At 44.0% G+C, this 22,067-nt stretch overlaps 1 protein-coding gene across 3 annotated transcripts in view; it reads left to right on the forward strand.

The window, feature by feature from the left end:
* The window catches only part of LIMA1 (LIM domain and actin binding 1), a 122,169-nt gene that overhangs the window by 32,727 nt on the left and 67,375 nt on the right, over positions 1 to 22,067 (forward strand). For 2 of the 3 annotated variants that reach the window (XM_089654390.1, XM_089654392.1), the window contains exons 1-2: positions 369 to 448; positions 14,394 to 14,519. In XM_089654390.1, the coding sequence (XP_089510516.1) occupies positions 14,404 to 14,519 (116 nt within the window). In that variant the 5' untranslated portion in view covers positions 369 to 448; positions 14,394 to 14,403. Of the gene's footprint in view, positions 1 to 368; positions 449 to 14,393; positions 14,520 to 22,067 lie in introns of those variants that run through there. The other variant, XM_089654391.1, reaches the window with a different exon arrangement.

A 22,067-nucleotide genomic window follows, 5' to 3' on the forward strand; every position in this document is an offset into this window, starting at 1 on the left:
GATCCCTCCGTTGCTCCCTCCTGATCCCTGACCTGGGACTCTCCTTTCCCCGTCATGTTCCCGGGCAGTGACACAGGGAGGAGGGTGACATTCCTGCAGCCACCTCCAGCACTGACACGTCCCATGTCCCCATCCCTGCCGTCCCAGCTGCCATTTCCGAGCAGGCAGTATGAGGATGACCTCTGTGTGTCAGTAATCCCCGGGCCGTGTGACAGATCGCACAGTTATGTCCCGGACACGTCTCCTCTCCCTCCCCCGGTGATGACGAGTCCGTGCCTGTAGCACTCTCCTCCTGCAGGTGGCGCTCCTAAGCACCCCCTCCTTTATATAAGGCGCTCCCCGAGGCGGGTGACGTGTACGGAGTGGGCGGGGCGGTGCAGGTGCTGAGTTGTGCGGTGCTACGGCAGGTGCGGGGAGATCGGAATCCACCGGGAGGAGTGAGACTACGGTGAGTGCGGGGACCTCGGGGGGGTGCAGTGGTGGGACTTGTAGTTCCGCGCAGCCTGGGATTACATGCTATGACTTGCAGATGGTGCGGATCCTGCTCGGAGCAAAGTCCCCTCCACATCTGATCTGTCATGATCATCCTCATCACTCTCACCCCATACATGGCTGTATAGGAACAGGAGTCCCTGCACGACTTCTATCTGATCGGCCGAGCTGGCCATACACTGGCAGATTGCTTCTCCACTACTATAAAGGTAGTGCCCCCTCCCCCTGGGCTCCATGGGGGTCTCTGTGTCTGGCAGATCTCCATGCCCTCCTCTCTAAGGCTTCTGGCATGCTAGTGACTCTTAACAATATAGACTTTATTTTTATGATTGTTAAATTTATTGGTTTTGTAGTTGTTGATTTTTTTTGTTCACATTTAATTCTTTCTAGTTTATATATTTTATAATTTTTTCATATTACTGTATTTTTAATTTGTATAGAAAATATTTCCTTCCCTATTGAACCCCTTGATGTGATCACTCATTGGGCTCCTATTTTATATAAAGGATGTTTCTTTTTCTCATCATTAGTCCTGGAATCCTAATAGTAATAATAGACTGATATTAAAATGAACTGGTGACCCCCTCCCCCGCCATCCCCCTTCATGGTCCTCCAGGTTACTAATGTCCTCGGTCACCCATGTATCATTGACCCCTATATACCCCATCCCCCCCCCCCCACATACACACGTATCAGTGGGATCAAAGTACACCCAGGCAGATTGGTTTTATGATCCTGTCTGCTTCCATAGCCCCATGTACAGGTGTGCAGCGATGACAGACGTCCTCCTCCAGTTCTAGCCAGCCCAGCCTTTTCTTAGGACAGGTAACCTGATCGTGTACTCGTCTCCTGCACCTGTTATCGCTGTAATCTGCAGTGTAATGGGGATCCGTCAGTCTGTTCTACAGGGTAAGGTGTAATGGCGTCTGTACCACGAGGAAGAGGACGCAATTGATCAGGGCACGCTGTGATCATGGATCCATTTCCTGTCTCTCTCCTGATCAGACTATTTATTGTATTTATTTGATTACAGGTAGTTGTATAGGGCTTTCAATTTAAGTCATGCTTTACATATGTATATTGTATGTTGGCATCAGTCCCTAATCCTCACACCGGGTTATTTTAATATTTATTTCAGGTACTTGTATAGCGCCGTCCATTTAAGCAGTGCTTTACACATATATATTGTACATTCACATCAGTCCCTAACCTCAAGGGGTGTACAATCTAAAGTCCCTAACTCACATTCATACATACACATACTAGGGACAATTTAGACAGGAGCCAATTAACCTACCAGCATCTCTTTGGAGTGTGGGAGGAAACCGGAGTACCTGGAGGAAACACGCAGTCACTGGGAGAACATGCAAACTCCAGGCAGGTGGTGCCGGGGTTGGGATTCAAACCAGCAACCCCAGTACTGCCAGGCGGAAGTGTTAACCATTTAGCCACTGTGCTGCCCACACTGTGTGCGGTTCACACTAATGTGGTGCAGGACATCGCATGTAATTCGCACACAGGAATCGCACCGCATTCCTGTGCAAATTTCATGTGATGTCTGGGCTGTGTGATTTGAGGCATACATTTTGTATGGCTCAAATCGGATCCGCACCAAAAAAGGCACAGGACGTTTTACCCGCACCTGAATCGCACCACATGGATGTTCTCACCCATGCGATGCGACGTCTGGTAAACGCGTTTTGCGTTCTGTTTCGGGATGTCGTTAATTTAACTTTAAGAAAGCATATTTCCTGCATACGAGGTTAGCTGTATGCATAAATGGGTGCTGTAGCGACCATCGGCTGGAACAGAAAAGACTCAACTGAAGAACATCACCAGCACTCCAAAGATCTCCAATTACGGGTCCAAAGCTTTAATTGGCAATCGTGTAGTTACAGCAAGTGCAACGTTTCAGAGTCTCACAGGACCCCTTCATCAGGTATGTGACAAATGCCCAATGAAGGGGTCCTGCGAGACTCCGAACACTTGCTGCAACGATTTGGTTGCTGATTAAAGCTTTGGAGATCCTTGGTGTGCTGGTGATCTTCCCAATGAATTTAACATTGACACCTGCACTAGATTGCATGAACGGCATGCGATTGCAATGTGGTGTGGGAAACTCTCAGGATTCGCAGCATTTCCCGCACAGCATCAGTATGAACCCAGTCTCAAGGAGCTTACAGTCCAAAGTCCCTAACATACATTCCTACATACTAGGACCAATTTAGACAGGAGCCAATTAACCTACCAGTGTGTCTTTGGAGTGTGGAAGGAAACCAGAATACCCGGAGGAAACCCACACGGGGGAACATGCAACCTCCATGCAGGTAGTGCCGTATTTATTTGATTCGTAGACAACAATGCAGTCTATAGGACACCCACGGGGAAGCAGATTTTGTTCGTTGGAAGATACGAGCTTGGTTATTGGTCATGTCTGTTTCCACTATGTAATCTCAGTCAAATGCAAATCAATCAGATGTATGGCCAAAACATCTAGATGCTGCCAATAATTCAAAACGATCAATCACTTTCTGTTTTGGCCAGTTGACTCAGTTGATCGAATTTGAACTAATCCAAGTCTAAACTGATCAGGAGGAAAGTTAGAAATATTCGATCATTGCCAGATTTGATCATTTTGAGCAAATTGCACAATTGGATAATATTGGCGTGTAGGCCTGGTCTCTCCTGTGGTGTTATGGTGCCCGCAAACTTTGCTAAATGATGTTCTTGGAAAAGATCAATTGGAAAAGAAATCCATCTTTAGTAGATAACCCATGTGATCGATATGCCACACGCTGGGAGTTGTATTTCCATCAGAAGTTAGGTTGCAATCGCACTTACTACTATAGATTTGCGTCTGTTTCCACCATGTAATCTCATGATCCGATTACTCGAATAGCATCGTATATATGAACAAAGTATCTCGGTGCCAACGATTGATAATCTTCTGCCCTTGCCAGTCGAATTTGTTGTAAGAGTTTAAATCGATTAGAAGGGATGTTATAGCTATTTGATGGTTGTAGATTCAATCAAATTGTGTATAGATTGGGTAGAAAAAATTGAAGCACCATTAAGGAGCAGAATGTGATGGATTCTGATGGGATTTTATCACTGCCCATTTTCAGTGGTGCAATGGTGGCCATACCTGGTTTGATAAATATTCATTTCTGATCGATCTTCGATAACCATAATCTATAGTCGACAACTTGTTTGTTCGCTGTGTCACATGTGGGAAAGTTGATATAATAAATTACAATCATAAGTTATCAGTCACGTTTGTTTCAGCCACATAATCTGATCCCTCAAAGTACAATCGTATTTATGAGCAGAGTATCTCCGTGATGCCAAACGATTGATCGTTCCCTCTGGTCTAAATTGATCTGAAGGAAAATGATGGCGATGCGATTGTTTGCATTAAATCACATATGGATAATGAAGTCTAAGCATGTGGCCACCATTTGTGTGTTACCAATCCAGATATTTGAAGAACTGGTTCCCATAAATATCTGGTCGATGGATGGTGTCTATAAGGAAGTACTCACACGGGCCATGGTTGAATAGTTTGATTTTTTTTTTTTTTTTTAAATTCTTCTTCCCGGTTGGGTTTGGCTGCAATTTAAAGGAAGTGTCCCTGGGCATGTCGACATAATGGTGCCTGCCGTCCAGAGCCAGGCGGTGCCTGCCGTCCAGAGCCAGGCGGTGCCTGCCGTCCAGAGCCAGGCGGTCCTGTCCATTGATCTATTTAGAGTTTGTGCTCACACTGCACTGGCCCACAAGTGGAACCGTTCCCAGACGCCTTCTCATTCCGGCAGTCCCGGCCATGGTAGGCTTAACCTGTCCAGAGCACTCACGCGAAGGCCCCATTCACACTGCACATAGCAGGAGCGCATATTCCCGCTTGCGTTTCTTGCAAGACCAGATTGGGCTGCCCTACGTGCAAAAAATGCCTAAACCTTTTGGGTATGGAGCCTCCTATATGTTCTCAACACATGTTTTAACCACGCAACAAAACGCGTGTCTGCAAACCTCATTTGGGGTGCCATTAACAATGGCACTGCAAGAGCGATGGGTGTTTGCAGTGCATTCTGTGCACTTTATTATGTTTTCCGGGAACGCCAAGTGTGAATGAGGCCAAACAAATTGGACCAAGGTGGGTGAGCCATGCTTGCATATGTTATAACAGTGTGAGTCCACCCTGAAGTGGCCCATACGTTGGGCAAATGTCAGCCAGTTCCTGATGAATGGGCTGAAATTCACTTCATGGGTGGCCCTGGCATCCTTCATTAAGGCTCCATTTAAACTTGTGTGACTCCAAAGTTGCATGACTTCCAGTGCAAATTTGATCCGACTGTTCATTCTCTGGCACAAAGTCGCATCAAAGTACTGCAAGAACCTTTTTCAAAGTTGTTGCACCTTTAAGTCACGCAGGTCCAAACGGATTCCATTGAAAATAATGGGCTGTGACTTGTCATGCGACTTTGTCAAAAGTCGCATGACAAATCGCTGGATGGAGGATGTACAGGAAAGGGTGGTTCCTCTTAAGGCAATATGCACACTGGGTGTTTGCTCAGCTCTTCTGAACACATTTTCTCCTGGCAGTAGACCAGCAGCATTAAGTGCCTCAGGCCTGGTTCACACCAGTGTTGCAGAAACTCACTACAGTCCATTTAACGTGGTTTCCTATGGGACATGTTCACATCTATGCTTTTTATTTATTTATTTATTTTTTTCCCCCCCAAGCTTCTGCGTTTTTGGGAAGGGTCAGGGACTTTTTTTTTTGTTTGTTTCAATAGACTTCAATGGAGACACTGCAGAAAAGCATGTCGTGCGTTTGACACGTTATTGGTGCATTTTTCTTTTTTTTTTTAGTATTTTGCATTTTTTCTGCCCAACAACTAATTGGCCAAAAAAAGCATAAACGTGCAAAAACGCAAAGTGCACAGCAAAAAAGCACTGCAGAAACGGAAGCAAACAGCATAGGTGTGAACCAAGCCTGAAGCTGCGTTTTGCAAACACGTCATTCCAAGCATTTGTGCGCTCATTCCATTGGTTAGGATATTTATGCTAGCCATTAAAATGCTCAAGTGCTAAATGTGCTTAGCGTTTAGGCATGTTGGACTTTTTTTTTTTTTGGCTAAAATGCTCCTCTCCTGGACATGTGTGGGTTTTTTTTTTCTTGCCAATAAGCCTTGGCTTACACTAGTGCAACTTGGCATGCGATTTCACTGTTCAAATCGCATGACAAGTGGCTCCCTATTGGCAATGGAACCATTCATATCGATGTGATTTCGACTCCATCGGTCGCGCCGCTTTTAATAGTGCCTGTACTATTTTTGATTTCAGGTACGATTTGCATTGACATCTGTGCATGAATTTGCACAGATGTCAGGCAAAGCGCATGTAAAATGGCACGGGGTCCCGACTTTGAAAATGTGCTACTTCAAGTAAAGTAGTGCGATTGCAAAGTCGTGTTTGGTGTGAACCAGGGCGAAATGCCTGTCTGTCTGGACACACTGTGATGGAGTGTTTACTCCTAAAAAAGGTCAATTGCCCTTTGAAGCTGCGTTTTTGATGCCCAGTGTGCACAAGGCCGAAGTCTAATAATTAAAATTGTTCCAGGTCAAAGACTTCATGTACTGAATCCACTAGATTGCCTGCCAGGGATCTAGTATTTTTAGGAGGAGGGAGGGGGTGGAGGCGGCACTTGTAGGAAGGAGTGGACAGCAAGGGGGGGGGAACTCCAGAAGAGGAGGAAAGCGACTGCAATACTGCTGTATGGAGTAGGTAAGTCTTACATCCTTTATTCATGGCCTAAGGTTTTTTTTTTTGTGTGTGAATGTTCTGGATATCTAAATGTTACATTGTATATTTTGTAGTTCTATGTGACCACTTTTTATGGTCCTTGGGGGTTTTGCTCTCTTTGTATATTTGTAGTTCTATGTGATCACTTTTTATGGTCCTTGGGGGTTTTTTGTACATAGAACTACCTATGTGATCACTTTTTATGGTCCTTGGGGGTTTTCTCTTTGTATATTTGTAGTTCTATGTGATCACTTTTTATGGTCCTTGGGGTTTTTTCTCTTTTTTTGTATATTTGTAGTTCTATGTGATCATTTTTTATGGTCCTTGGGGGTTTTTCTTTCTTTTGTATACTTGTAGTTGTATGTGATCACTTTTTTTTTTTTTTTTTTTATAGTGCTTGGGGTTTTTTTCTCTTTACTGATCCGTGTCCATTGGGTAAACTGATACTTGGTGACTTTATTTGTTTAGTGTTTAGATTCTGCTTGGTTTTGTTCCCTTTTTCTAATTCCCTTTACAGAGTGCCCTTTCTCTGGCTGAACATGCCTTCCTGGCGGCTGAATTGCCCTTTGTAATGTGTCCTTTACAATTGCTGGGTTCTCCATTCTGACAGCTGAACTGAAAAGGAGGAAAGAATTTTTTGTATGTTTTGTAGACCTAATCTTCTAGAATTTGATGGCTTGCTGCTATTTATGGTTTTAAATATCGGCATTATTCGCCCATCTTTTGGCACAGATTATTTTTCAGCTTCTCGGCAGTCTGGTGTGTCTGTTGTGATCTCCCCTGGGGCTGTACACCATAGAGTTAATGTGTACATTGTAGAGATGACAAATGCTGTCGGAATGAGGGCAGCAATCATAAGGAGCGGTTTTTGTGGTCACTGGGGTGTGACAGGTTTGTCTGGCTTACAGGTTGCTTTGTGTTCTGCTCATTGGCCCCTATGTAGCTTTTCTCATTAATTGATGGGGACCATTTACCTAATTAGCGTATGTAACAATTTTGCTGTCATGTCAAACTTCACGCTAATAGTGCTGTTTAAGTGGTTAAAGCCTTTTACATCTAATGCCCTGATTTCTTGGAATTGCCGGAGGATGTCACTTTGCTCTGGGAGTTTTGAGGGTGTGTCTAGGCTTGCCATTGATTAATCAAATCTTGACCGATATCTCTGCATATGAAAACAAGTGATACAAGTTTCTAGGGTGTTTCTGCCTGTATTAGACATATACTGCAGTGATGAAGCAGATGACAAGGTCTTGGCTTTCCTATGTACTGGTAGCATGGCGAATGAATCGTGGAAAGGTCCTTATTTCTATGCTGCCCCTTCACAAATTGGCTTTTGGCTGACATTTTGAGATGTGGGATGGCCCTTATGGCAAACTAAAGCTGGGTACACACTGAGAAAATCCATAGAACAATTCCGTACGAAGTGCACCGAGGATGATACTAATTGTACAAAGTCTGGGACAAAGGCTTTTTTGTTTATTTTTGTTTTTTGTTTTTTTTCTTGGTGTGAAAAATCAGATACGAAAGATTGTGCATGATCAGAAACCATAAGCAAGAAAAGCCTTTGTCCCAGACTTTGTACAATTAGTACCATCCTTGGTTTCTACCTGCTGTAAAACATTGAGGAAAACCAGACAATCATTCAACTGATTTTCTTGTGTTCTGGGCTTTAGCATAAAAAAGGAGCCGGGTGGAAAATTGTGTGCCGCATACTATCAGATACAAAAAATTCAAAAGACCTCCTGCGCTTAAATGGAATCCTACCCTCAAAAGCTGCTGACACTAACCTTATACCCAAATAAGTGAATAGTCAATTAAAATAAACTGTAGCGCTAATAACACTAAAAAATATATTAAGTGAATCAGTGATTGCAATACACAAACTAAATACACGTCCCCTGAATATATATACCCAGGATGAATAAATAGTGTCATGCGTGAATTCCCTCATGGGGAATATCCAGTGTATAGGGTGACAAATACAATCCTAATTCAGTATTGTGAAAAAACATACTAGTGCACAAAATTGGTGAACAAATAATCAATTCCAAAGTCCAAAAAAAATATTATAATAATGCGATGCTTTGTGGTGGTCCTCCCACTTCACTCTTCATGCAAAAGTAATGTGCAGTGTGCGTGATTCACACGTGCCTATCTTTAACAGCCAAAATGCCCCCTCACCTCCTTCCTTAGACCCCACAGGGCCAGCACGCTATGAGGGTCAAGCGATCCTGTCAGATTGGATTCCTCTCAGGACTTCTCCTCACATCTCCAGCCTCCACCAGACTAGCAGCCAGCTCCTCCCAGTGTCATAATGAGACACAAGCAGAGACCCTCCATAGTGCAACCGGTTTTATTAGATCAAATTTCAAAGTATTCCACTCACATTGCCCACGAATTTTCTTCCAGCTTTCTACCACATGCTATGGGTGTACTGCATGGGTCTTCACAACAGGGTGATCCGATATGGCCCCCACACCGGAAATGACATCACCACATTAACGGAAGCTCCTCCCCACGTACCGACGTGTTGCGTCACGTTCAACACGTGACTTCATCAGGTGCAGTTGCTATTTGGGTGTTCAGGCAGTCATGGGTGTTGTGGCTGCCTGAATACAATGGTTGGCAGTGGACATGCTCCATGCTGTTTATTCTGTGTGTATGCCTAGCTGGGTATGGTATAGTCCAGGGCTCGGCAAATCCCTGGGTCACACACTGCGTCCCCTTGACGTCGGTGCAGCAGCAGTGGTGTCCCCTTGACGTCGGTGCAGCAGCAGTGGTGTCCCCTTGACGTCGGTGCAGCAGCAGTGGTGTCCCCTTGACGTCGGTGCAGCAGCAGTGGTGTCCCCTTGACGTCGGTGCAGCAGCAGTGGTGTCCCCTTGACGTCGGTGCAGCAGCAGTGGTGTCCCCTTGACGTCGGTGCAGCAGAAAACTCTGTGCCCTTTATGCTTGTGCAAAAACTGTCAATAGCAATCCTATGTGAATACTTCTCTCTACATGACACTCTACTTGAAAGTCTGGAACGTAATGGCACTCAAAACACGATTGTGGATTGATATTATCAACCTCCTACAATAGTGAGGAAATCAGCATGTGCACAGCCAAAATATGTGAAGTCCTTAGTGCACACAATAGAACACTGCAAACTGATCCACACATAAAAATCCAGTGATCCGTGTCACATTCCTCTTAGGCATGCAAAATAGGGGAATGTGTATGAACCCACAAACCCTCGAATGTGATCCTAGAATGGCTAGAGTGGCCTCTCACCTCCAGCCTGCGACCCTACAGGGCCACAGCGCTTAATGTAGACTCACACCCACAAGACTGGGGTAGGCTCCTCTTAATGCTGGATCATAAAGATGTCTCTGCAGCTTCCACCTCTCCTCTGATGTCCTTGCGGGCCAGTAATCCGGATGTGTCCCAGCTCAGATCCCCATAAGATATAAAGACATATCCTCCATCGTGTAAAACTGTTTATTAAAAGTCATAAAAACGAAGAAAAACACACTCACATGGGCCAAAAGACAAATCGCGTTTTCCCCATATGCTGGGTGTAAGCATAGACCTCAGAAGGTGTTCCAAAATGGCGCCACGCCGGAAGTGCGTCACCACGTCAAGCCGTCGACGCGTTGCGTCACGTGACCTCGTGACTTCATCAGGACTTCAGTAGTCCTGATGAAGTCACGAGGTCACGTGACGCAACGCGTCGACGGCTTGACGTGGTGACGCACTTCCGGCGTGGCGCCATTTTGGAACACCTTCTGAGGTCTATGCTTACACCCAGCATATGGGGAAAACGCGATTTGTCTTTTGGCCCATGTGAGTGTGTTTTTCTTCGTTTTTATGACTTTTAATAAACCGTTTTACACGATGGAGGATATGTCTTTATATCTTATGGGGATCTGAGCTGGGACACATCCGGCTTACTGGCCCGCAAGGACATCAGAGGAGAGGTGGAAGCTGCAGAGACATCTTTATGATCCAGCATTAAGAGGAGCCTACCCCAGTCTTGTGGGTGTGAGTCTACATTAAGCGCTGTGGCCCTGTAGGGTCGCAGGCTGGAGGTGAGAGGCCACTCTAGCCATTCTAGGATCACATTCGAGGGTTTGTGGGTTCATACACATTCCCCTATTTTGCATGCCTAAGAGGAATGTGACACGGATCACTGGATTTTTATGTGTGGATCAGTTTGCAGTGTTCTATTGTGTGCACTAAGGACTTCACATATTTTGGCTGTGCACATGCTGATTTCCTCACTATTGTAGGAGGTTGATAATATCGAGACATAAGTTATCCCACCGGGTGACCGTGTGAATATATTGTATATATGTTCTAGCGCTACATCATTTTTACATGTATATGATTATTGTCTGCCTGGTATAAGATTGGATATTAGCCGCTGCAGAATACTTTGTGCATACCAGTTAGTATTTGCGTGTACCTGCATAAGAGCGCAAAAGGATTTCTCTTATTACGATTGTGGATTGCATCTGGGAGAACCACCTCAATAGGAACACATATCTAGCTTGTCATGCGAATCTGAGTTTGTAAATGCATTCACATTTGTGAGAACTGGGATGGCTCCATTCACACCTGAGCAATTTGGAATCTCTGCAATTAAATGCAGGTTTGCATTATTTTCAATGACTCCTAAAACGTGATTCAGTTTTGCCACGATTGTCACACAGCGCATCGCATGAAGCTTGTCACCCAAAAGTTGCCTTTCCTCGGGTGCTAACCACCCTTGCTAAACTTTAGAAAAAAACAACTTTTTTTGCTGGCTCCTAGATTCAGAGCAAATTTGTAAAGCCCTGCTGTACCTGGCTTTAGCATTAAAAAAATGAACCGGGTGGACAATTGTGCCGAATCCTATGAGATGCAGTTGTTTGGGTGTTGTGGCTGCCTGAATACAGTGGTTGGCAGTGGACATACTCCATGCATGCTATTTAATCTACGCATGCATGTCTTGCTTGGTATGGAATAGTCAGTTGACTGCTGGATATTTTTGTCCTGCAGTCTTCATGTCTTGTAATGATTATCAACTTGTGTGACAATGAAATTGGAATGTTAAACAATAATGCCTCCACTTAGAAGAATGTAAAAGGTGTCAACTCGGTCATGAGTCTTTGTTGGGCCATGGTCAGCCTTGACCTTCATGGCATTGATTAATCAGAGCTGTATTTTCATACCTGTGTTTGGAGGATGTATAAATCCAAGAACCAAAATTCAATTCATATCTTACCAATACCTTGGACATGATGGTTGTGTTTTGGTTTATTTATTACAGGTACTTGTTTAGTGTAGCCAATTTATGCAGCGCTTTACATATATTGTACATTCACATCAGTCCCTAACCCTCAAGGGGTGTACAATCTAAGGTCCCTAACCCATGCATACATATTGGGTCCAATTTAGACAGGAGCCAGTTAACCTACCAGCATGTCTTTGGATTGTGGGAGGAATCCCACACAGTCACAGGGTGAACATGCAATCTGTCCAGGTAGTGCTGTGGCTGGGATTTGAACCAATGACCCTAGTGCTGCCAGGTGGAAGTGCTAACCACTTAGCCACTTTTTTTTTTTCTTTCTCCAGGCGAAGTATATTTACTGCAAGTTCAGAATATATCTGTCTTTATCTTGTGCACTTGTCTGAAATTTCAAACAGTTTTCAGTTTTCCCAATTATGTTCTAGCAGAAAGGTGACCTTTATAAATTTTGGGGGGTTTAGATAACTTTTAAAGCTGAATTCCAGGTTTGTGTTTTGTAGCAGTTTCATTGGTCCACAAGTATGCATATCCCTTACCTGTGGGATCCCGGTGGAAGTAAAGTTTCTGCTACAGTGACTATCGCCATTCTCTTCTGGGTCCTTTGCCAGAGGGAGTGGCTGCCCTGCAGCTCAAATGTGGGTTTGCCTGCTCAGTAAACACACCATTCACAGAATGCCTTGCATTTTTCCTAATGAATGCAAGGTGTTCTTTGACTGGATTAGGGAAACCCCCACCCAGAGAACACTTTGCATTAGTTGAGAAAAATGCAAGGCATCCTTGGAATGGCGTCTGGGACCCTGAAGATGGCGATCACTGTGATAGTTGAGGCTGCTACATTGCTTTCCACCTTTCATAGTCCGCACACAGATATGGATAATTGATACTTGGACTAGTGTAGCTTGCAATAAAATTAAAATGCGCTGAAAATTATCGGCCGAAAATAGGGTTATCGACTTTTTGCCAGTAGAAAAAAAGGTACTGATGATTGACTTTAGTACAAGAACGCCCTCCCGTTGACTTCAGTGCAAGAACACCTAAGGCTTTTTTTTTTTTTTTTAATATATATTTTCTGTCCAATTTTTGATAAGCTATCTTGTTTATTTTTTTTAAATTCATGATATAAAGTCAAATATAATACAACTGAATATAAAATATATATTTAAAAAAACTATTTGTTTTCAACCAAGGCAATCCTGAATTTTTGTTTCATCTTGGTGCACCACTAAAATTCCATATCTTGAATTCGGCTTCAGCCTGGGTTCACACTGATGGCGTGCGGAGTTCGATTTGATTTTAAATTGGATTTTTTTGAATTGGTTTTTGAGGAAAATATATTACCATCCAAAGGTTATTCCATCATGAAATAAAGATTAGTTTTTTAATTATGTAGAATAAGGCTGTATATGTTTAATTTGTTTGGTAAATAAATTCCATGAATCCATTCACAATGTCATGCTCTTCCAGAGGTTTTTGTAAGTTTATTGGGCAGTTTCTCTGCCTACAAGATATTATCACAGATGCTTGGTTTACTTTTGCAGTTCTCAAAACTGAATTTGTCTCAGCGGAGATCACATGCCTCTTCTTCACAGCAAAAATGTTATAACATGAACAGAGTTAAGAAAAAGACCTTAATCCTAACTTCTACAAACCTATGAATACAGAATCAACCCCTTCAGTGCTACGTTTCAAGAAGTTCAGTGAATAGAATAGAAACAATATTTTTCTGATTGTTTGGAGTGGAATAGATCTGCACAAGAAGAAAGTGAAACTAAGTGTGAGGAGGAAGGGGCTGACAGTCTAAGTTTCTTAAAATATATATATTTTGTTTAGCCAAATTATTTAACAAACATGGATGTTTAAGCAAATAACATATGCTGGAATGTTATTGTTTCAGTTGAATAAATCTATTTAAATTGTTATTAAGGTAATGATTATTTTTCTCCTTCCTAAGTATAACAGAAGTTGTCCAAATATGAATGATTAACCTATTAAATGGGATAAAAAAACTAATATGAAAAGTTCTTAAAATCTTCATCTACTTGCATATTAAAGTTATAACCGCAAGAATTAGTCTTTATGTAGAAAACTATGATTTAAATCAAGCCTTACTGACTAGTGATTTAAATCGTGATTTAGATCAGTTTGATTTAAATCAAATACACCCTGGTTAACACCCTAGAAATGTTTTGCAAAACGTGGTCTGATGTGCAGAATTGGATTGCATGGTTGTCAATATCCATGCGATCCGATTCTGGTGTTGACAAAAAAGGGTCCTGCACTTTTTTTGATGCGGTGCGATCTGAGCCATACAAAATGTTTGGCTCAAATTGCACCCCACAGGAATGCAGTGCGGTTCCTGTGTGAATCAAATGCGATGTGCCGAATCACATCAGTGTGAACACTGGTTTAGGCAGCCTAGGTGGCAGGCTGAAGTTCATCTTCTAGGGGGGAATTATTGGTGGAGCAGGTTTAAAGTCTCCCCTAAACTTTTAGTTCTGGAGTGAACATGTTGTACTGGAGGAGGAATGTCCTGTCCTCGCTTCCCCTTTAGAGGTACATAGTCCTCACCCTTGTTCACTTATTTTAGTGTGCCGTGACATGCAGGTGTGAGGATATGTCAGTATTGGGCAGGACTCTGACTCGTATTGGAATAGTAAGTGATTGTTTGCCTCACCCTACTTCTGCTGGCAATGCATTATGCAAGACTGTGCTGGGCCTGTTTTTTACTCTGCAAATAACTTGCTGGAACAGCAGTCAGCAGAAGGTTTTCCCTTTGTATCGTGTTGGCTTGTGCTGCCTGAGATTAATATTTACCATTTTCCTTCGCAGGTTGCAGAAGATGGACTCTTCACGGTTTAAAAGAGGCCAGTGGGCCTCCCAGTCTCTCAGAGTGACGGCGAAGGAGCTGTCCCTTGTAAAGCCAAAGAATTCTGCCATCATGGAACGTTTTTCCAGGTAAGACTCCTCTGTGTGGAATATCTGATGCTTAATGGGGTTTAGGTTCATATCACTACAAATGCAGCAGAATGTATTTCTGTAGCACATATTTAAATTTTTTTTTATACTTGTAAATGTGCTTCCATTAAAGTCTATGGTGTTTAAAGTACCATGCTGCACCAAAAGAAGCCTGTGAACCTTTTCTGAAATTGCACTGCACCGTGTTCCATTGATCTGAATGAGCACCATAGTGAACTTCTACTGCTGTGTATAGCAGCCCAACGGCAGACGCAGGATACATCACACTAGTGTGAATGGGGCCTATACCTGGCCATACATTTCCCCCCCCCCCCCCCCTTCATTTAGCCAGTGAGCTGGAGGAATCCCCCACCCCTGCCAGGACATTGTATTCTGACAGCAGCACTTACTGCTGCCAGAATACATTAATCGGCAGCTGCAGCCGCTGATCGAGTAATTTGGAAAATTGGTGGATGTGGCCACACATTGAAATTCTGCTGGCTCCTGCTGAACTGATCAAGCTTTGATCAGTGTATGGCCAGCTCTACTATGCATGGTGAATAGCAGCTTGTACAGAACTGCATAGTAAATATTAGATCTTGCACTTCTTTGTAACTTTTATGTATGTTTGTGTATATGTATCGGTCTCCTGTCAGTGTATTATCTGTTTGCAGGTGTGGTTTTCTAGTCATGTTTGTGACTGCAATGCGTGTTTGATTCCCTGGTCGATAAGCAGAGTTGACTTGTTCCAGTACAGGGAGACATGCAGCATCCTGTCCTGACCACTCCTGGGATGATTAGTCAGAATCCAACTATGGAATCTGTTAACTCTTTTCTGTTTACTGTGGGGGACACACCTGTTTGTAGTGTATGAGAGTTATCTGGTTCTAGGAAAGTGAATGTAATCAATTTGGCTTTTTCCTTACACAGCTGATCAGTAACTGGGCATGAATTGCGCAATGCTTTGTTTTCCTTTTGGGGCTCATTCACATAAGCGGAGAGGTCTGCACAGCATGCAAGAGCAACTTGCGTCTGATGCTGTGTGCAGGCAGACTGTTGAAGAGACGCAGTGGCTGAATGGACTTGCACACACTCAAGTTTGTCAGACATGGGGGGACAGTGTGAAGCCCTGTATGTCGACGGCGTGTTTTGGGGTCTCTTCGCTTTACTACATGCGTTTCAGATTTGGATGTGCATTTGAGTCTGTGAGGCTGCTGAATCTTTAGTGGCACCATCTGGTCTGTGTCTGTAGATGCAGACGTTTGCTTGGGAGCGAGCCTGCTTGAGTGCCCCCATAAAAAAGCAGCTTTCTATGGGGGCATTCGCTAAAAGACCAGGAGCATCGGCGGGGGACCTGAGAATAGGAGGATGGGGGGGGGGGGGTGCTCTGTCATATCAGTGAACAGAGCCGGTGCGTATAACATGTTTTAATTAAAATAAAAAGTGAATTTTTAATATCACTTTACCATAAGCTGCCTCCACATTGCAGCAGACACATAAACTGGATGCTCTTGCATGCTGTACAATGCTGTGCCTATGTGAATGAGCCTTTCAAGTGTATTTCTAGTTCTGCAGTTAAATTTGAAAACCCTACTACTTATTACAGGTATTTAAAATACTGATGATTTACACAGAACTTTACATCAATATTCTACAATCACGTCATTCCCTGCCCTCAAAGAGCTTACAATCTAAGGTCCCTAACTCTCATTAATTCATACACATACTAGGGCCAATTTAGACAGGAGCCAATTAACTTACCAGCATGTCTTTGAAGTGTGGGAGGAAACCCGCACAGGGAGAACATGCAAACTCCATGAAGCCAGTACTGTGGCCAGGATTCAAACCAATGACTCTAGGGCTGTTGGGCAGAAGTGCTAACCATTGGCCACCGTGCTGCCTACCTTTTCCTAGCTTGTAGCCAGGGTTACTTGTGATAAACATAACTCCCCCCAATATAGAAGGGGAAAGCTAAGTGCTTTCACATGGGTGGACTGTGCCAAGCAGATCTGCCTGCTTTGTGGGGAATCTGGCCGCTGATCCTTGCTGAGCAGGCGGATGACAAGTCCATGTCCGCTCTGTTATGGTGCTGTGCTATGGGGCGGTTGGATGTAAAGGGACTGCCTGTCCATTTACACCTGATGGCTGTTTGGTCTGCTAAACAGATGGGCAATGGATCTTCTTCTGTTCATAGCAAATGGGATTGGATGTCGTAGGGTGTAAATGGAAACATGCTGCTCCATAGACAATGGATGGTCAGTCTGCTTAAAACAAACAAAAAAAAAAAAAAAACGGACGGGCGGACCTGATTGGTCCATCAGTGTGAGAGGGGCCTAATACATTCTCTGGATGTTCAGTCCAACCTCCCCCCCATATATTTGCCTGATTTCAATCCAGCACTGGCTGAGGGCCGTGCTGCTCTCTTCTCCCGGGCTGACGTAACAGGTTGCTGCCGTCAGTCATATCCTCTGTGGAGGGTGGTGCCAAGCCATATTGTGCTATCTACCCCCATAGCAAGCTCTTGCTTTAGGGGCACTTGGAAAAAAGCCAAGAGCCAGCCGCCCAGAAGAGGTTTGGAGCTGCTGTGTGCAAGGTAAATATGCCATTTTTTTTTTATTTAAAGACCTTTACAATCCCTTTTTAAGGTTCCCATAGAAGTTGGGGCGTTCAATCCAGCAATTTTTGGCTTGACTATTTAGGTCTGTTGGCAACTGGAGATGCCACTGGCAGAGGCTCATCTGTAGCTATTGGGAAGGTTAGACAACGTACCATGCAACTAATTTCCGCATGAGCAGGTGCTGGAAGTAACATGAGTGCACCTCCAGTTTGCTCCATAAATGGTCACCTAGGGCTGCTTTGTAGGACAGCTCTGACCAGCACAGAGGCTTTAGAGTGGTCGGTGATGCCCACAAGTCTAACCACCTTCTCTGTGGTCCTCCTTTTCAGCTTATAAATGGATGGGTTGGTTGTACAGGTACTTTAAACTTGCCTTGCCATGCTAGATCCCTGGTACCTAAATTGCAGCCTGAGGCCCTCTTGTGCCCTTTTTGGTACTTGCATCCCTGTACAGACCCTGGGAGTGGCAGCATTGATGGATGGTGATATTGAACAGTCTTGCATAACATTTCCCCAGTCTGGTTTCTTGAAGTGGATTTTGAATGCCTATATTTTGTTTGCACTCTGACCTTCCCCTCCTGTGTCCAAAGTCCGACTGTGATCTGTCTTCCACTTGGAGGGTGGCTACATTTATTCTCCATGGTCCCACTGTATGTAGGAACTTGGCCACCTTCTGTTGCTCGCTCCTCAGATGGGCTATGAGATTTGTAGTGTGCATAGAACTGTTTCCAAACATAACTAATGTGCACTGCTGACTCCAGACAAGAGGCGAGGGGGAAGCAGAGAGGTTTGAGAGCTCATTTATGTGATAAATGCAGTATATGCAGTTGTGTGAAGTATTTTTAAAACTGCAGCATTTGACATGGGCTGATGTCCACGGCTGCCAATCAGACTTCATCTTTGCAGAGAAGCAAGGTGATATTTGCTACGGCCCATCGCTCCTCCTTTGTTTTAGCTTCTGTAAATCATAATGTGTTTTTGTGCTGGAAAATATCTTGTGAACAGTCTGTTACTTTTCCACTTGGTGTGTAAAGAGATCTTTGAACGGTTGGCTTATTTTCAAAGGTCAAGCCGTCATGTAATGTGTATAGGCACCCATGGACATGGTTTGAGAACGATTAACCATTTTCAGCAATGATCTCAGCCCTGTGTACCCTGCAGACTCACTGACCGGTACTTTGGTGCTGCTGTGTAGATTGTGTTTGCATGGCGTATATGCCTGCATCCAGGGTCAATCAGTTGCATGTGATCGCTGCATAAGAGATTACATGTGACTGGCTGTGATTTGGCTACGAGCGGCAGCAACCTCCAATTGCTTTTAATGGGACTGTCTCCTGTAGCTAATCATGGGAGCCCCCCGCTGGGACTAATCGGATTGCAGCTGTGAATGCACCCTTATGGCCTGTCTACCTGACATTTGCACTGAACGCTGCAATAATGCCCCCCCATCCCAGCAACCTAGAGCGGCTGCTTGGGGGCGCATTTTCATATTCCATTTAGTCCATTCTACAATGGGCAATACAGAGTGGGGATAAGATCCAATATTTTGTAGCAGGCCCCCAATAGTTGTCTGCAGTGGGAGCACATGCACCAAATAGAGGTTCTAAAGGCAGGGTTTTTTTTAACCTTTTTAAAGTGATATTTAAAGGCAACTTTTTTTAAAAGGAAAAAACAAACATAACATTCATACCTGTTCTGTGCTGTGGTCTAGCACAGAGCACTGAATAGACTTGGGCGGGACTGGGGGCTCTTGTTACATATAGGCTTCTCCGTTGGATAGACAATTGCCTTGTATCCTCTTTACACAGTTTAGTTTTTGATATATCTATATATCATTGTCTTTCCCAATATTATTCGGATGACTAGATCAGCAATGCACTGTGTAGTGAATAGCTTTATTCTAGGTGCAAATGTGAGTGGGAGAGTGGCATCTAGTGGCCGAAGCAGTTCTCTGCATGCCGAACAGGTATATAAGGACTATGGAAAATGGCCCTTCTCATCCCTGAAGAAGCCTAAGATCATTGGGCGAAACATGTAGGAGTGTATGTCACCACATAGCTGACGTAATCATTGAGGCGACTGTCAGCCAGCACACCATGCACTATGGCCTGAGGAGCCACCATTGCTTCTAGCCACTGAGGTCCACACTTCAACATGCTCCCTTGTGATCCTCCTAGGGACAAGACACTCCAGTGATTGCTGCCACATGGAGAAGAGGAGTATTATGTGGATGGACTGATGGCTGCCGTGGATGCTCCTTAGGGGACGAGTGAGCCTACTGTATGAAATGTCTGTTTACTATTCGATTCTCTGGCCACCTGAACACTTTCCTATGGTGAGCACACTCACAGCTGGACCTCAGTGATGGCTCTATTGATATTTACCAGATGAACTGTCAATGAATTTTCATACATAATATATGGTCCTCCATTCATGTAAATATCCACCTTTTGGATCTAGAACTATGGCCGCAGGGCCCACATCTTCGGTTGGCTGAAACCATACTCGTGTTAAGATTTACTGCCTTCTAGTGGTATCTATCCAATTTTCATGGATGTTGGGTCCCTTTGCATGCTACTATTAGGTTATCTGGCATGTGCGGATGAGTATGGTGATTGCATGGTGTGTAGGCTGTACAGCCCTTCGTCTTGACCAGACTGCGTATTTTCTTTTTTTTTCTTTTATCGCAGCTCAAAGCAGCCCCAATCATCCTCTTCTCAGGTCCCCCACTGGCACTTCTGGCTCCTCCTTCCTGACAAATGTCCCCACAGCAAGCAGCTTGCTATGGGGGCACCCAATATGTGTATTTTAGTTGTTTATTCTCCATGGTCCCATGGTGTATGGACATAGCCGCCCTTGCTTGCTTCTGAGGTGTGATGAACAAGAGCCACCTTTCTCAACCTTATCCACAGATAGGAATCCTTGAAAAAACTTTCCAGTCTCATTGAACCCCCTGTTACAAATTACTATATCTACAACTCATGAAACGGTGTAAAGGTCACTGGTAATAATGCGCCTTAGGCCGGCCATAGACTGTTTGACTATCTCAGCTGGTTCAGCAGGAGCAGACTGGGATTCAAACAGTGTATGGGTAGGCTGAATGTACCCAAGTTGGTTGGTCGATCAACTTTAGTACAACCAGCCTGCCAAATTTTGCACACGATTGTTAGTGACTGGTACAGCCGCTTGCAGAACTCAGTCTTTTCCTGGCAGGAATGGCTTCTCACAATGCAGTGGCTTAGAGGGAGGGATTCCCCTGTCAACACGGTCTTGATGGGGGAATCGAGTGAATTTCTTTCTTTCTGACTTGTTGGAAAAAATTCCTCCCCTGGCACCACCCCCTCTTCCCCTCTGTCAGCTGAAAGGATCAGTGATGTTAGTGGAAGTTCTTAAAGGCAGAAATTTCTCAACATTCAAGGAACCCATGGAGGAACCTTAGGGGGTTCCATGGATCCCTGATTGAAAAACTCTGGACTATAGGGTTTGTAGTGTGCATAGAGCAGTGCACATGACTGCAACTACTGTGCACTGTTCATTCCAAAACCGTAATTGGGGGAGAGAGAGAGGTTTAGGAGCTTGTAGGAGACCAGGACACAAACGTGGTCAAACCCATTGCATGAAAAATAGATTGCTGATTTGTTTAGTATGTGCTGTGAAGTCACTTTAAGATCTCTCTGGAGCACATCTTTCATTGGTAGAAGAGTTTACCCCAAACTGTACACTTTAATAACATTTCTCTGTAGATGACAAGGCAGTTATGAAGTCATCTAACCAGAGAGTACACGATGAGATCATACGCACTGCGGTGCCCCAGCTGTAATACATTGCCTACAGCTATGTGATTTAATATAGCAATATTAAACTTTTTTAAATCCATGCAGCGTTTGGAGCCAGCGTATTTATTTTACCCCCTCGTGCTGACTGACGTAAATAAATTACAAGTTGCTTTACTTTGGCTGCTTCAGCACATTGCAGTTAATTATTTAGTTACTTTTTCACTTGGTTTAGGTTAACGTTTTACCTGTTGCTATCCTTGTAAAGATTTCCTCCCAAGGTAACGGTGCATCTAATTCCAAGGAACATGTAAACCTTTCATCTGATTGGGCAGGTTATGTACTGCATCCAGGACCTGATAGATCCAGGACCTACAGAATATTATTATTATTGTACTGGATTTATATAGTGCCAAGTTTGCGCAGCACTTTACAATATAAAGGGGGAAGGTACAATACATTTCAGTACAGAAGGAATAGGAAGGCCCTGCTCATGGAGCTTACAATCTAAAGGAAGGGAAAGTGGTACAAAAGATGATGGCTGCAGGGGATGATCTGGTGGAGGTGGAATAGGCTTCAAAGATGCCTAAAGGCAGACAGGGTAGGAGCTGACCAGACATACTGGGGTAAGGAGTTCCAGAGTAGGAGAGGTTTTGGAGAAGTCCTGAAGGAGAGTGTGGGAGGAGGTGACAAGGGAGCTAGAGAGCAAGATGTCTTGGGGGAGTGGAATGGGCGATTTGGACGATATCTGCGGATGAGGTTGGTCATGTAGCTAGGGGCAGTGTTGTGGTTAGTGTATTGAATTTTATACGTTGGGATAGTAGAAGCCAGTGAAGGGATTGGCAGAGAGGAGCAGCAGTCGCTGATCGGTCAGTAAGGTGTATGAATCTAGTAGCAGCATTCATAATAGACTGAAGGGGGGATAGCCTGTGTAACGGTAGACCAGTGAGGAGGGAGTTGCAGTAATCAAGGCGTGGATAAGTTTTGTGTCATTGGTTAGAAAGGGGCGGATTTTGGATATGTTGCGGAGGTTGATTATCTCATTCTCAGAATACTGGAAAATCCCTGCCACCAGGGAACAAATGCTGCCTTTTCGATAAAATAATATTTACAGAATGCACGTGTAGCATTCACAAGGCATAATTAAAAAAAAAAAAAA

This window comes from Staurois parvus, unplaced genomic scaffold, assembly GCF_062004578.1.
Source record: "Staurois parvus isolate SC_StPar_1 unplaced genomic scaffold, SC_StPar_1.0 ptg000761l, whole genome shotgun sequence".
Lineage (NCBI taxonomy): Eukaryota > Metazoa > Chordata > Amphibia > Anura > Ranidae > Staurois > Staurois parvus.